The following is a 14,070-nucleotide window of genomic DNA, read 5'->3' as shown; positions in this document are numbered from 1 at the left end:
TCATGGTCCACACTCTTAGCTCCTTACTGAATCCTGACCGACTTCTGGCTGCTGATCACTGAAGGAAATGGAGATGAGTTTTTGTGGTTCGTGAGGTTGAGACACAAATGCAGTTAATGATAACCAGCTGTAATAGGAATGGTGGCAGGAATGGCAGGAGTAGCTGACTTTTACTGGGTATTAGCCATTTGTCAAAATTATTTGTAATATCTTATTTAATGTAATCCTCATAACAACTGTTATTATCTTCATTTTATATATGAGAAAACTGAGGCTTAGATAACTCACCCGAGGTCAATCAGTTCGGGTTTTTTGTTTGTTTGGCTGCTCATGGCATACAGGATCCTAGTTCCTAGACTAGGGGTTGAACCTGTGCCCCTTGCAGTGGAAGCTCCAGTTCTTAATCACTGGCCTGCCAGGGAAGCCCCTCAATCAGTTAGTTTTGAAATTAAAATTCAAATGCAATCTCAATTAAGAGCCCACTACACTATTTTCTTTTGCTCATTTGTCTAATCATCTTCAACACCAACATAAAATTCCTTCTTTAATTAGCCCCACCCCACACTGATTCCTATTCTATATAACATTCCTTCTACGTTTACGTATGTTATATTCTGTCAAATGTAACTCCCTATAGTTTTTAATCTTTCTAAATTTGATCATGTACACAAATTTTAATAAGTCTGAACTCACTCATTGCACAAGTAGTTCTAGAATTACTAAATTCATTTGTAAATTGATTTTTTTAGAATTCATAAAAACATGTCTTTTAGAAATATATAGACATATTCACTTTCGGAGCAATCATTAGGAAACTCGAGTATCTAACACAACGGTTTCAAATTTTTTCCTCTGCATGGCACCCTCTTTGCCAATGAAACTCTTTTGTAGAACCTACTCTGATTGAAGTGAGCTTCAACCCCAAACCCCCTCAGACCCAGGAGAACATTGTGTGGTCCTTGCAATTGACTGGTTCTGCTTGGGCTATTAATCTGATTGGCCAAAGATAGTTTCAGGTTGTGCGTGCCTGCCAAGTCGCTTCAGTCGTGTCCGACTCTGCGACCCGTGGACTGTAGCTCGTCAGGCTCCTCTGTCCATGGAATTCTCCAGGCAAGACTACTGGAGTGGGTTGCCATGCCTACCTCAAGGTGACCTTCCTGACCCAGGGATCGAACCCGTGTCTCCTGCGGCTCCTGAACTGCAGGCGGATTCGTTACCGCTGAGCCACCAGGGAAGCCCCAGTTTCAGGGCCGCAGACCCTAAGCACGCAGAAACCGTCCCTGATACTCCCTTCAGCTGGCTGGCTGGCCTGCTCACCTTGGCCTCCTTGTCCCGGCAAGCCCCGATGAGATGTTCCACCTTCTCCTTGAGCAGCTCCGCCGTCTTCTCGAACTGTTCAGAGCGTCCGCGCATCTCGCTGGCCTGGCGCTCGTGCTCCGCTGCGCGCGCGGCCAGGTCCCCGCTCCGGCGCCGCTCCTCGGCCGCCGCCTGCCGCAGCCTACCCATCTCCCGGCAGGCCGTGTTGTACTTTTCCAGCAGAGCCTTCAGCTCCTGGCCCCAAGCCTGGGCCTGGGCCACCAGGGAGCCCCGAGTTTTCTCGTGCTGCCGCAGGCTGGCCGCCTCCCGGGCCCTCAGCTCCTCCACTTCCTCAGTGGCTTGGTAGAGCAGCTGCTTCAGCTTCCCGATCTCCTGGCTCTTCCCGCTCATCGTGGCCTGAACTGCCCGCAGCTCTTCCTCCAACTTCCCCAGGTCTTGCTCCAGAGCCGCCACCTGAGGGGAGGCCGAGCCCTTCGAGGAGACGCCTGGCTCCCCACGGCGGGAAGGGGAGCCCCGTAGCTGCTGGTTTTCCTCTTCCAGCCGAGCCAGCCCCTGCTGGGCCTCGCGGTGCCTGGCCACCAAGGCACTGATGCAGGCCTGCAGGTCTTCGAGGGGCTCGGCTGCGCCCCGTGCATTCCCCTGGCCTACCAGGTCTGGGGGCAGGCAGTCCCACAGCCCCTGGAGGCCTCTGTTCTGAGAGGCCAGGCGCTTCCGCAGCTTCTCGGTGGCCTCCTTCTCCAGGGCTAGTTCATCTGTCAGCAGCCCCACACTCCTCCGCAACTGCTGTAGCTGGACTTGCGCCTCCGGCCTGGGCACAAACTCCCGCTGTAGCCGCTGGCTCAGGGACTGCAGCTCCCCCTGCAACCGCTGCCGCTCCCGGCCCAGCTGCCCCAGCTCCTCCAGCAAGTTACTGTTGCTCAGTCTCAGGGCCGACACCTCCTTCTCCAGCTGTCCCCTGGCCTGGCCTCCTCCTGCCATCTGGTCCCCTCCAGGGGCCCCTAGAGGTTCTCCCCGGGCCCCGGGGACGCTTTTCTCCTTTTCTTCATCCTCTTGGGTGATGGTCCCTGGCAGTGCCTTGGGTGCTTCCTCTCTGGGCTCCTGGGCAGGGGCCTGGGGTTTCATCTGCAATCCTGCTTTTGCTCGATCCAGTCTCACCAGCACCTGCTCCAACCTGGCCTCCATCTTCTCCCAGGCAGCTGCTGCAGCCTCAGCCCGGGGTGTCCCCAGAGCTTCCTCCAAGACGGGTCTTGATAAAGCCCCTCGGGCTGCATCCTTTTCTCGCCACACCGCAGCCAGCTCCTCCCTCAGCTGTAGCAGGAGCTGATTCATGGCTGCTGTGCCCACTGGCTCAGCCACTGTGCTTGTGGGTTCAGACCCTGGAGCCTGGGGCCTCTCCTTCCGGCCAGCAAACAGCTGGTCAGTATGATCAAGGCAAAGGGCCTGCCCATCACTGTTGGTCAGTTGCTGTCCCCTGGTTTCCCCTACAGTCTCAGACTTTGGGCTCTGGGGTGGCTCCTGTTCTGGTTGGGACCTTCCCTGGGCTTCATACTGGATCTCCCCTGGGACTGAATCCTCAGCCTTCTTGGAAGGTAATACTGGGTTGGCTGCCGCTGCAGCTGTGGCCTGCTGATGCTTCTTCAGCTCTTGTATGTGCTTAGCCAGCAGGTTGAGAGCACAACCCTGTTCCATGCCATCTCCTCCAGGCCGGAGACTAGAGCCCTGGTCCCCTGGAGCTCTGGGCTCTTGGGACAGGAGGAGCCCCAGCTCCCGCACCTGTTCTTGAATCTGATTCTCCAGGCCCAGGTAAGCTGTAGCTTGAGCCTTGCACTCTTCTGTCTTTCGCAGCAGTTCCTGCTCCAACTGAGAAACTTTTCTCTTCTCCTCTTCATACTTCCACTTCCACTCCTCTGAACATGGATCCTCATCCTCTTCTTCCTCTTGCTCCTCCTCAGGCTCTGCCCTCCATGGGCTCTTAGGTGGAGCACCCACCTGAGACTCAGAGGGAGAGGCCTATGTAGAAAAAGGAACAGTGACGTCAACCCAGGCAGCTAGCCTTTCTTCTCTTAGGCTGTCTTGATGCCCCAATGATCCCTGCCTGGGAGACATCCCAGCGGGAAAGACTGGGGTGGGTCAGAAGCAAAAGGAGGAGGTACTTAGGGTCTTACCTGGGATGCAGGATTCAGGTGTTGAACTGGCCCCTGACCTACATGAAAAGACATGGGGGAAATGAGAGAGGAGACAGGGCCCACACTCTGGCTTCAGACTTTCTCTGAAAGGAGTGGCCCCTCAGTGTTCATCCTTAATCACACGTGTCTTTCTGGTGCCAGAAGCCAGCTCTATTTGATGGATCCCTAAGTAGCCAGCAATGTTGGTTCCTCGTCCTAGAGATATGTTGGCTCATTTATTTCTTTCACTCACTTATGTATTGGACATTGTGCCAATAAGCACTGTTATAGGTAGAAACCAGGAGCCAAAGGTGAGCAAAACAGAGGAGGTTATCTGAGGGGGTTACAGTATAGTAGGGGCAAGAGACAGATTGACCATTGAATCACACAAATAGATGTACAATTACAATCATAAATGCTAGCAACAGTGCTAGCCAGAGTTGCCTTCAGGGAGAGACAAGGTTGCATTAAAGAATTTTGTGACCTTGCTTTTGGGAAGTGGGAGTCATCTCATAGCAGAAGCAATAAATAAGTAAATTCTCCACTAAAGTGACAGTTATTTATCACATGGATTGTTTCCATGGAAACAAATGGGATTCTAAGAAGCTTCTTGGATTCTAAGGCTGTCAAGGAGCATCTTGGAGTCACAAAAACGGATTGGCTTTACCCCCTCGGCCCTGCCGGTTCAGGGCCTGCCGCAGCAGCCTCCACAGTGTCCTGTCTTGTGTGCATAGGGCATAATGCAAAGCATCATGCCCTGTGCCGTCCACTGCCCCCGCATCTGCTCCATGGCTCAGGAGCAGTTCAGCCACCTCAGCACTGCCTTTTTCACAGGCCAGGATCAGAGCCGATCTGTGGGGTGAGACAAATCTGAGCATAGGCTTTTCTCATGACATCCTGGAGTCCTGGTTTCAAAAAACAAAAAACAAAAAAAAATCCACTTGCAAGGTCAGCTCTCACTCAGTGTGGTCAGGAGAACCACAGATCGTCACCAGTCAGTGACAAAGCATTAGGCCAGACCTGTTCAGATGTCATTCCAGGAGCTGTGACATCAGAAAGCGGGGAGCCCATTTGAGGGCTCCATTTTCATCTGCTTTATATGTTGAGGTTCTATATAAGTTCTTTACTGGGTAAACAGATTCTATGTCTTAGAACATAGTTTGAAAGCCAGTCAATTAAAATAGTGGTTCCAAGAGTATTAATTCTAATTCCAGAGTCATCTACACTAGAAGGATGACGCTGGCAGCAGCAGAATAAGAAAGCATAAGGAAAACATTCTTAACTCACCGAGAGGAAAACAGTGAAGCCCAAGCAGGGCTCTTCTGAACCACCATTGGGAAGGAAGGAGGTTCCCAAGAAAACAGAGGCCAATCTCCCCATCTCACACACACACACACACACACACATACATTTTGCCCAATGGCTCCTTTTTAGATTGTCAGGGTCAGGATACGGGATGGGATGATAGAGGTCTCACTTGTCATTCTTGTCGGTGACATTGACCCGGGCACCTCTCTGCAGTAGCTGTGAGCAGATAGCTGCATGACCGCCCAGTGAGGCAACCATCAGGGGTGTACGTCCATCCTGCACAGATTGTGGGAACAGGGTTCGTGAGGAGCCAGGGGAACCAGGGCTTCAGCACGTCCTACCAATTCCCCTGTTACCACACCTCTCCAGGAAAAAGCGCCAATCCTGGAGCTAAATACTCCTTCTCAGAGGGTTGGAAACTCTCCAGAAGATAAGCCTTAACCTCTCTGTGTGGCAAAGGAGGAGGGGCAGAGGGAGAAGGAAGAAGAGGTGGTGCCCCACAACCCCTGGTCATGGAACTTGGCTAATTAACCTCAAAGAAAGCAGCAGCCTCCCCATATACGGCCCTGCCAACACTCACATTATCCAGGACATCCAGGAAGGCTTCATGATCACACAAAAGGAGCACACTTGAGGCACAGCCAGAGGAGGCTACAGAGGGTTACAGGATGATTGGGTTAAGCAGAAGCCTGAAGGACACCTCTCAGACCACGATGCAGGATCCTCTCCAACCCTTTCAGCAGTCAACTCTGGCCTGCCCTTCCCCCCAAAACATTATCCTCCCCTCCCTCCCCACCTTCTGGTCCCAGCAGCCCCGTTTCCCACTAGTACCCTGGCACACACCTGCCCAGTGCAATGGACTACGATTTTCTGCATCTACAGCGTCTTCATTGGCACCATGCTGCAAAGAGTCACAAAGGGAATCAGCATGGAGCATGGTGTTAACCTGTCATCTCCCACCCTGTTGTATCTGTTGTATAACCAGCTTTCATCGTACTATAGGGAGGGGCAGAGGGATCATGGCTATGACCAACTACCCCGTGGACTGTAGCCTACCAGGCTTCTCCGTCCATGGGATTCTCCAGGCAAGAATACTGGAGTGAGTTACCATTTCCTTCTCCAGGGGCTCTTCCCAACTCAGGGATTGAACCCGGGTCTCCCGCATTGGAGGCAGACACTTTAACCTCTGAGCCACCAGGGAAGCCCAACTACTAGGCAAGTCTAGTTTATTCCTTGCAGACTATAGGCAGCCTTGAATTTCAGCCCTGGTTGATAAACCTAGGGCCTAAGAAAAATCAGATTATAGGTAAATAAACACATTAAGGACAATAACGCCTGAGTCCATGTCTGGTACTTTAGGATCCTAAATGAGAATCTTGGAAAGAGCTAGGAAGAACAAAGCAGAATTGGCACAATGGCCTGGTTGAACTGGGCCTTTTGAACTTTGAGAAGCTTATCTCTGAACTGTCCACATGTCATTTCACATGTATATTTCTCTTTGTACTCCTAGACTGCAAACTCCTCAAGAACAGACAGCAGATCTTGGGTTTAACATGAACACCTCTGCCATCCTTCCACCCGCCCATCATCACAGCAGTCAGTCTCCGCAGTGGCTCTGCCAATGGTGAAACTCGATACACACATATTGACTGACTGGGTGTCAGTCCCTAGCAATGCTGCTTTTTGATTGCCCTGGAGGGCAACATTAAGCTGGGTGCCTGCACATAGCAGATATTAAATAAATACTAACGAATTAATGAATGAGAGTTTAGCAGCTCTCTTACTGGGGATGTGAGGGGTACATTTGACCAAATGTTGCTGGTGAGTACAAGATAAAGTCAGGAGTCTCTGGGCCCACTTCTTCCTTTCACAGAAGTAGTATCAGGGGTCTCTCTTACCTGCAGCAGGACCTTGACACATTGTGGCTGGCAAGAAATGGTGGCCAAGTGCAGGGCGGTGCTTCCTAGAAACAGAAAGAAGCAGGGAAAGCGGGTAGGTGGCCCCATGGATGCTGATGACTCACAGGGAGGGAAGGCGAGAGACACACAGATAATCAGAGGGAGATTAGAGAGAGAAACTCTCAGCCACATGGGGCCAGAAATTCCTGTTCCCCAAGTGCCTGGTACCCACAGTGGAGGTGGGAGTGAGAGTGAGGTAGGCCTAGCTTGCAAGGAGGGGAACCCCTGAAAGCAGGCTGGCTGGGACTTACAAGGAGAGAAGCAGGGGGGACTACAGTTTGAACGCCCAGCAGGGCCCAGCCCCTCACTGTTGCTATAAAGGGAAAAGCAAGCAGCATGACCCAGGGCTCAGTCTAACTCACCGTCCTCATTCTTGCTGTTGATGTCAGCCCCATTGGCAAGTAGTATAGTCAGACATTCTGTCAGGCCTTTGGAGGCGGCCAGATGAAACCTGCCAGAGCCAAGGCCAGGAGGCAGAAAGATAAAGCGGCCTCATAAAGATGAGGAATAGTTTTACTCAGTCGGTCATGTCCAATTCTTTGTGACCCCATGTACTGTAGCCTGTCAGCTCCTCTGTCCATGGGATACTCCAGGCACAAATACTGGAGTGGGTTGCCATTCATTTCTCCAGGGGATCTTCCCCACCTGGGAGAATCTTCTAAGCCCTGCCTGCTATGCTCCATCAACCCAAAGCCAATTCCAAAGGCAGAAAGGAAAGCTCCCTTAGCCTGACTTTCTGAGAAAGAGAAGCTTATGTAAATGGCCTACTGTTATAACATCAGAGGAGGCTAGAAGCAAAGGTAGAAAGAAGAGCTATGGGTCTTAAGCAATCTGAGTATCTCAGGGTGTCCAGGGAAGACACAATTATCTGTCACTCTGAGCCCAATACCCTTAGCAGACCGGAAATGTCACAGAAAGAGTTGGCCAGAGCAGAGGGCTGGACATTTGCAGGCTGACTTGGGCAGAGACAAGGAATACTATCCTTTTTGTACTAATCACCTCTTCCAGCCACATGATGCTCATGGCCACCACGGTACTCCTAGTGCCTCAAGCATACATGCCCTCCAACTTGTGCAGTGAACAAATACCCTACTTAGTGTATGTTTCAGTTTTCCATTTATTTCATGGCTTTATTCCTTTCTCGGTCAGTTTTGCTGATGTGGGTCATGTGGTGTAAGGACCTCAAGGACAATCTCTTCTCTCACTTTGTGCAGCACTTGAGAAGTAGTGAAGATTTATTGATATACTTGCTAATTAAGACAAAAAAGGGCTCTGAAGTTATAGATGTTTCCTAGTCTTTTGAGGTTTTTAATGAGAACCGCATATCAAGGGGGAGAAAGCAATGGCAACCCACTCCGGTATTCTTCCCTGGGAAATCTCATGGACAAAGGACCCTGGAGGGCTACAGTCAGTGGGGTCGCAAAGGGTCAGACACGACTTAGCAACTGAACATGACACACATACCAAGGTGGAGATCAAGAGGACTGACTTACGGGGACTGGCCGTTCGAGTCTAGCTTAGTGGGTCGGGCAGATTTCCTGGAGGCCAGGGCAGCCACGCGTCCCACGTCCCCCCGCTGCACCGCCTCCAGCAGCTTCTGATCACGGCGGTTCCATCTCTCCACCTGGACCAGAACAACACATTGTGAGGATCTAAGAGGTGGGGATAGAGCCGAGAAAGAAAAAAAGATGGTTAGGAGGCCAAGCAAGGGAAAAGGGACATCCCTGAGGTCCTTTCAGTGTTCCACAAGTCACTCACCCTAGGTCACTGAATGCTTCATACTTGGGCCAGTTCAATATTCACCAACTCACATGCCACTGGGGACTACTGCCAGTTACTGCCTGCTCTGGACCAAAAGGGGCTTGGAGTACTGAATTAAAAATCATTGTTTGAGTCTTGAATGCTAGTATTTCAAATGTCTTTTTTTTTTTAATCAGCATTTTGATTATTTTTAGATGCACAACCTCCAAGCAGTCCTAGCCTTGACTCCTTCCCTTTTGGTCGTTAGGTCTTGCTGGAGCAAACTGAACCAAATTGACCATTCCAGACTTGGGTTCACTTTGGCTCTCAATCCCCTGTGAAGCTTTGTTTTTTGTTTTCAGATATTTGAGAAATCAAGGCACCTAGTTTCAGGTCACAATTAGGAGTCTAAGTACCTAGCCATACCATCTCTACCCATTGGCTTTGGGGTGCAAAACTTAGAAGAGAAGCAAAAAGTTTCCATTTTCCCTTCTCATACCCAGGCCCTTTGGCTAGTCCCTCTTCCCCTTCCCTGGCAACACCAACCAAAAGGCCAAGATAGGTCTCCAGCTATGGATGAGGCAGAAGAGACAGTTGCCCTCCTCCACCCTGCCGTCCCTCCTCATTTTTCCTGGCAGAGAGCAGCTGTTCCAGACAAGAGCCACACCTGGGCATACATTGTTCTACTATGCCAGCTTGACTCTTTCAGGTGGTGGGGTAATTACAATAATTGAAGTATTACAGGGCACGAAAGAGCTGTGTAAAAGCACCCAGAGCCGAAAGCCTAGAAAAGCCTTATTTGCTCCGGAGAAGAGAAAGGAAAGGAAGAAAGGATACAGAAATCTGTGGAATGGTGAAAAGAGCCCTAGGCGAATATTTGTCAGCAGGCCTAGGTTCAGGGCCTGGTTTGACCACTTCCTCAGCTATGTGACCTAGAGTAAGCCATTGAACTGTTTCCTCATCTATAAAATGCGGAAACTAATTACTACTTCATCATGTTGTATGAAATGAGCTAATGTATATAAAATCTGTTTGTAAACTGTAAAAAGCCTTACAAGTATATGGCATCCTTATAAAAAAAAAAAAAAACAGGAAGTGGTGGGGGATTGGTGGTGGCACATTGCATTTTACGAGGTGTGATCAAAACAAGAAAGAAGCTATAGGAGGCGGTGGGGAAAAATAGAGTCTCTGGAAGCCAGCTCATTTTCAAATACTGTTTACATAGCCAGGGCAAATTATTAATCAAGAACAGGAAAGACTTTAAATGCCGACACCATAAAATTATCTAAGGTAAGTGGCTCCTGAGGTAATTCCTCATAGCCCTTATAAGTGCTATTTCAATTAGCCTCTCAACGTTCCTAGAAAGTAGTTAGGGCTGATATTATTTTATCTAGTTGACAGAAAAGAAACTGAAGTGCACTGAGGTTAGATAACTGTCCAGGGGCACACCACAGAATAGTGGTAAAATGGAGATTAGAACCCAGGCCACCGGGTGCCCTATCTTAGTTCTCACCACCAGGTCATATTAATACAGAGCTACGGAAGGTTTATTTATTTTCAAATAAACAGTCTAAGACCGCCTCCAGGGTAAAGCCACCCACGTTCAGACACTAATCCCTGCAAGAGGAAGAGTCTCCAAACAGGTTAATTCTCAAAGGACACAATAAGCAAAATGACTGCTCAACAGACTGAGATGTAATAACACATTATCCAACGTCCCCTGGGGGCTATAGCACCCTCAGAAAAGGCAGAGAGCTAGAACTACACCTCCACCACAGGACACCACCATTAGCTGACCTCAATCTGAAGTTCTCTGTTTAAAATTATGATTCTAACACTTTCTATCCTTGTGAACTAAGGCAGGTAACAACTTCTCTGAACCACAGTTTCCTAATAAAATAACACTATGTAAAGCACCTAGCTCTGTCTGTCACATAGGAGTCCTAATCACTGTCCTTCTCAAACTTGCTGGGCACATTTTGGATATTCCTGGGCTCAGAATTCTCCATCCAGGGGAGTGGGAGGAAGGGCTCTTGCTCCTACTGGCCAATAGTCAAGCTGTATAGATGGTAATGGCATTTCTTAGCAATGTAGAAAATTCTCTTTCTAGCTAGATAGTTTTAAAATCTACCCCCATTTACTTTCTATAATCTTGTTATACCAAAAGAATTTAAAATAGGTAGAAATTCTTCATGGCCAAACCTCTGCAGAGCTAGGGTGAAGAAGAACAGAGAAGGACCTCCCTGGCTGTCCAGTGGTTAAGACCCAGCATTTCCGATGCAGGGGGCATGGGTTCAAACCCTGGTTGGGGAAGCAAGATCCCATATGGCTCCATGGTGTGGCCAAAACACACACACACACACACACACACAGAAAGATATTTTTCACCCCAGCACCTTGAGAAAGAGGCACTGAATAACCATCACGGCCTCAAGGGAGCAATCACCAAATTAATTAGTAGACTTGAAAACAAGGATAAGCTTTGTATTTCTGTAGCCAAGACTAGGGATGCCTTTGTAGAAGTAATTGCAGCCTCTTCTTATCTCTGGCTGTGTGCCCATGAGTGTCCTATGAAGATGAAACACGCCAACAGTAGAGAGAATGGCTACCGCTGTGTAGGATGGGTGAAAGGAAATGGTTTTGCTGCCCTGTAGAAACCAGGAGTAGACCCTCAATTTTTAAAACGCAATTGAGGGACTTCCATCGTGGTCCAGTGGCTGAGACTCTGTGCTCCCAATGCAGGGGGCCCAGGTTTGATCCCTGGTCAGGGAACTAGATCCCACATGACAATGAGGAGTTCACATGCCACAACTAAAGAACCTGCACACCTCATCAAAGATCAAAGACTCTGATATGTTCCATATGCTGCAACAAAGGCTCGATGCAGCCAAATAAGTAAATAAATAGTTTTTTAAAAATAAAATGCAACTGACATTTCTCTAACCTGATTCAGTGCCTACAGTTTAAAGCTATTTTCTGGTTTACTGCCTACAACAGCAGAGTAAGCTAACATGGAAGACACTTCTTGGGACTAAAACAAAATGAGATCATAGGAGTTAAGTTTTTGTTTGTTTCTTGAACTTCCTATATGTATTCTGGATGACTTAGATTAATTTTTAAATGAGCATTGATCCTTCAGTTCTCATCTCAGTCTGAGGGTACACTGAACCCAGGGGTTGGAGAGAGGATGAAAAGGGGCAATCTTCCGCCATGACTAGGAAGCTAGGCTTTGGGAGTGGTCAGGAAGGCTGTGATACTACTTCTCTGACAAACTGGTTCGGAGTGGTTAGCCACCCAGGGAGTGGAGGAATTTATCATGAGAACTGTGGGGAAGTTTCATGAGGAAACAATTTACAGCTTAAACTAGTCTGTTTTCAATCTTATTGGATCCCTACCCTGACTGAGGAAACAGTTTTCTTTTCAGCTAAGTAGTTCTAAATCTATCTAATTTGCTACCTATAATCTTGTTGTACTAAGAAGAGTTTAGAATGGGTAGAAATTCTTCATGGCCAAACCTCTGTACAGCTGGGATGAAGAAGGACAGAGGGATGCTTTCCAATTTCAATATTCACCCCATTGTTCACCCCAGCTTCCTGAAAAGGAGGCATGGACCAACAACTGGAGAATCAGGAAGAATGAAACAGTTTCCCCATTCCTAAGGAGAGGCAGGCTCCACAAACCTGAAAGGGAAGAGCAATGTGGAGGACTTTCAGTTACTAAAGAAGAGTCCATGTGAATAAGAAAATCATCATGAGTTAAGACACTTTGGGTTGCCTCAGTTTCTGGTAACTTTAATAGCCATTCAATGTTGCCTTTTGATTGGTTGATTAATGCATGGAAACTAATGGGGAAGCAAACGTAAGCGGGATGAGAACAGGCCTCAACAGAGTACCTACTCTTGCCTCATAGCTTGCTTTCAGATTTCTGTGACCTGCAGAAGAAGCTGAGCACTTTTCATGTTTGCTCAATGAATGACAACACTAAGTCAAGTTAGGCTAAGCAATGTTACTACAGGTAGTTGGCCACATTACTTCTAAATGAGCCACCATCTCAGCGTCCACAGAAAATTTCATCCCCTGATAGGAGGTCTGTCTGTAAGAGATCTTCAGAAAAGAAGCACCTATACCTTCCCTTAGACACTCCCTTCTGTAGACTTTCTCCCTGTGTCCTGTTCTGGGAGAACCTTTGTTCTGGGAGTCAAGGGAGGGGATTGACTTCTAGGAACTCTCAGAGTGAATCCACTTTATCCTCTTCTTCTCTTACCATCACCATTCCCCAGCTGAGTCAAAGGAAGCAGAGTACAAGCCCTAAACAACTGGGTGAGGGTTTAGAATGAAGGAAGATTCTGGGGAGAAGCAGGCAAAAGGCCTTGACTGACCCAAGAACCCGTCTGATGACCAGGCACTGCAGTGAACTGGCCAGAGTGGAATCTGCGGACAATTTACCCATTCCTTGGGGAGCAGCCAGGCAACTGTGCCTCCTCTGGCAGTGCCTCTCAGTGTGGCCAGACTGGACTGCAAGATTAACCCACAGAGGGCAGGTAGAAAGAGATCGGGGAGCTGAAGCACCACTGGACAGAGCCGGGCAGAGGCTGAAGGGGGAGAACAGGAGAAGGCTGCTGCTGTGGGAGTCCCAGCTGGAAAGAGGTTTGGAGTGTTGTTGTCTGAGAGCCAGTGGTGGCGATGAGAGAATGGGAGTGGAAGTGGTTATGGGGTAAGACGGGGACAAGGACAGAGAACACTATGAAGAAGGGCTAGGGAGGCACAGGGCTGCGAGTACTTGAGGGACTGAGAGCAAGGATAGGACCATAGAGGAGAGCAGGGTCGTGAGGGGAGACAGAAAGGAGCTTGGGGCTGAGCCCAGGCTAGGGATAGGACAGACGCCTGATGGCAGTTCAGTACTGGGAAACAGGGTAGAAGTAGAAAACAGCGCCTTTACGAGAGAACCAGGGGCTGCAGGGAACATATCAGAAGTTGGGGCGTAGATTCTAGGAGGGCAAGAAAGGGTCAAGGGAAAGAACCTTGGGGAGGGGAGAGGTTTGGAAGGCAAGTCAGAGGTTAAGGGACAGGGTCTTGAGGAAGGCAGGGCTGGAGGGCTGCACTATGGGAGTGGAAGAGCTAGAAAGACGGATAGAGATAAAAGGCCATGATGCGTGGAGTCGGGACTCAGGACTCTGTCACCACAGGGCTTGGACCCCAGCCCCATGCCCAGCCTCCCAGACATTTTAGCACATACCGCCACCTGTGAGCTGGAGCAGGAGAAGATGCGCTTCATGGCCGGGGCCGGGGCCACGGGGGGAACGGGGACGCGCGGAGAGCCGGGCCACAGGTTCCTAAACCCACAGGACTCGGCTGCAGCTGTGTTAGAGAGCTGTCAAATGCAGAACGGGATCCGCCCCAGACCCGCCCCAAGACCTACCGCGTTCAATCAGAGACTAGAACCCGAGGGCTGGGCTTAAAACTCCGCCCCTCGCCCAGGCCTGCTGGGCCTTTGCGGAGGCCGAAGTCCTGCAGTCTCCGCCCGAGAAGTGGGCTTGGTCTCAAACCTCGCTCTCCCAAGCCGAACCCGCTCCCAGCTCTGAC

At 49.5% G+C, this 14,070-nt stretch overlaps 1 protein-coding gene and 1 long non-coding RNA gene across 4 annotated transcripts in view; one reads left to right on the top strand and one right to left on the bottom strand.

Moving 5' to 3' along the window:
- Window positions 1–6,754, top strand: part of LOC120855968 — a 15,262-nt gene extending 8,508 nt beyond the window's left edge. Inside the window, exon 3 of the long non-coding RNA XR_005719348.1 lies at window positions 6,301–6,754. This is a non-coding gene — a long non-coding RNA (uncharacterized LOC120855968). The remainder of the gene's footprint in view (window positions 1–6,300) is intronic.
- Window positions 1–14,070, bottom strand: part of ANKRD35 (ankyrin repeat domain 35) — a 17,873-nt gene extending 3,803 nt beyond the window's left edge. For all 3 annotated transcript variants that reach the window (XR_005719347.1, XM_040230851.1, XM_040230850.1), the window contains exons 1-10: window positions 13,724–14,070; window positions 8,242–8,372; window positions 7,111–7,199; window positions 6,689–6,753; window positions 5,634–5,691; window positions 5,371–5,441; window positions 4,960–5,066; window positions 4,150–4,334; window positions 3,483–3,520; window positions 1,318–3,327 (exon numbers count right to left, since the gene is read on the bottom strand). Coding sequence is in view for 2 of the 3 variants with exons in the window: in XM_040230851.1 (XP_040086785.1) it covers window positions 1,318–3,327; window positions 3,483–3,520; window positions 4,150–4,334; window positions 4,960–5,066; window positions 5,371–5,441; window positions 5,634–5,691; window positions 6,689–6,753; window positions 7,111–7,199; window positions 8,242–8,372; window positions 13,724–13,762 (2,793 nt within the window). In the remaining variant the exon portion in view is untranslated. The remainder of the gene's footprint in view (window positions 1–1,317; window positions 3,328–3,482; window positions 3,521–4,149; window positions 4,335–4,959; window positions 5,067–5,370; window positions 5,442–5,633; window positions 5,692–6,688; window positions 6,754–7,110; window positions 7,200–8,241; window positions 8,373–13,723) is intronic.

The sequence above is a fragment of the Oryx dammah genome, unplaced genomic scaffold (genome assembly GCF_014754425.2).
Source record: "Oryx dammah isolate SB20612 unplaced genomic scaffold, SCBI_Odam_1.1 HiC_scaffold_28, whole genome shotgun sequence".
Taxonomy (NCBI): domain Eukaryota; kingdom Metazoa; phylum Chordata; class Mammalia; order Artiodactyla; family Bovidae; genus Oryx; species Oryx dammah.
This window is presented reverse-complemented; position numbering and strand designations above follow the sequence as displayed.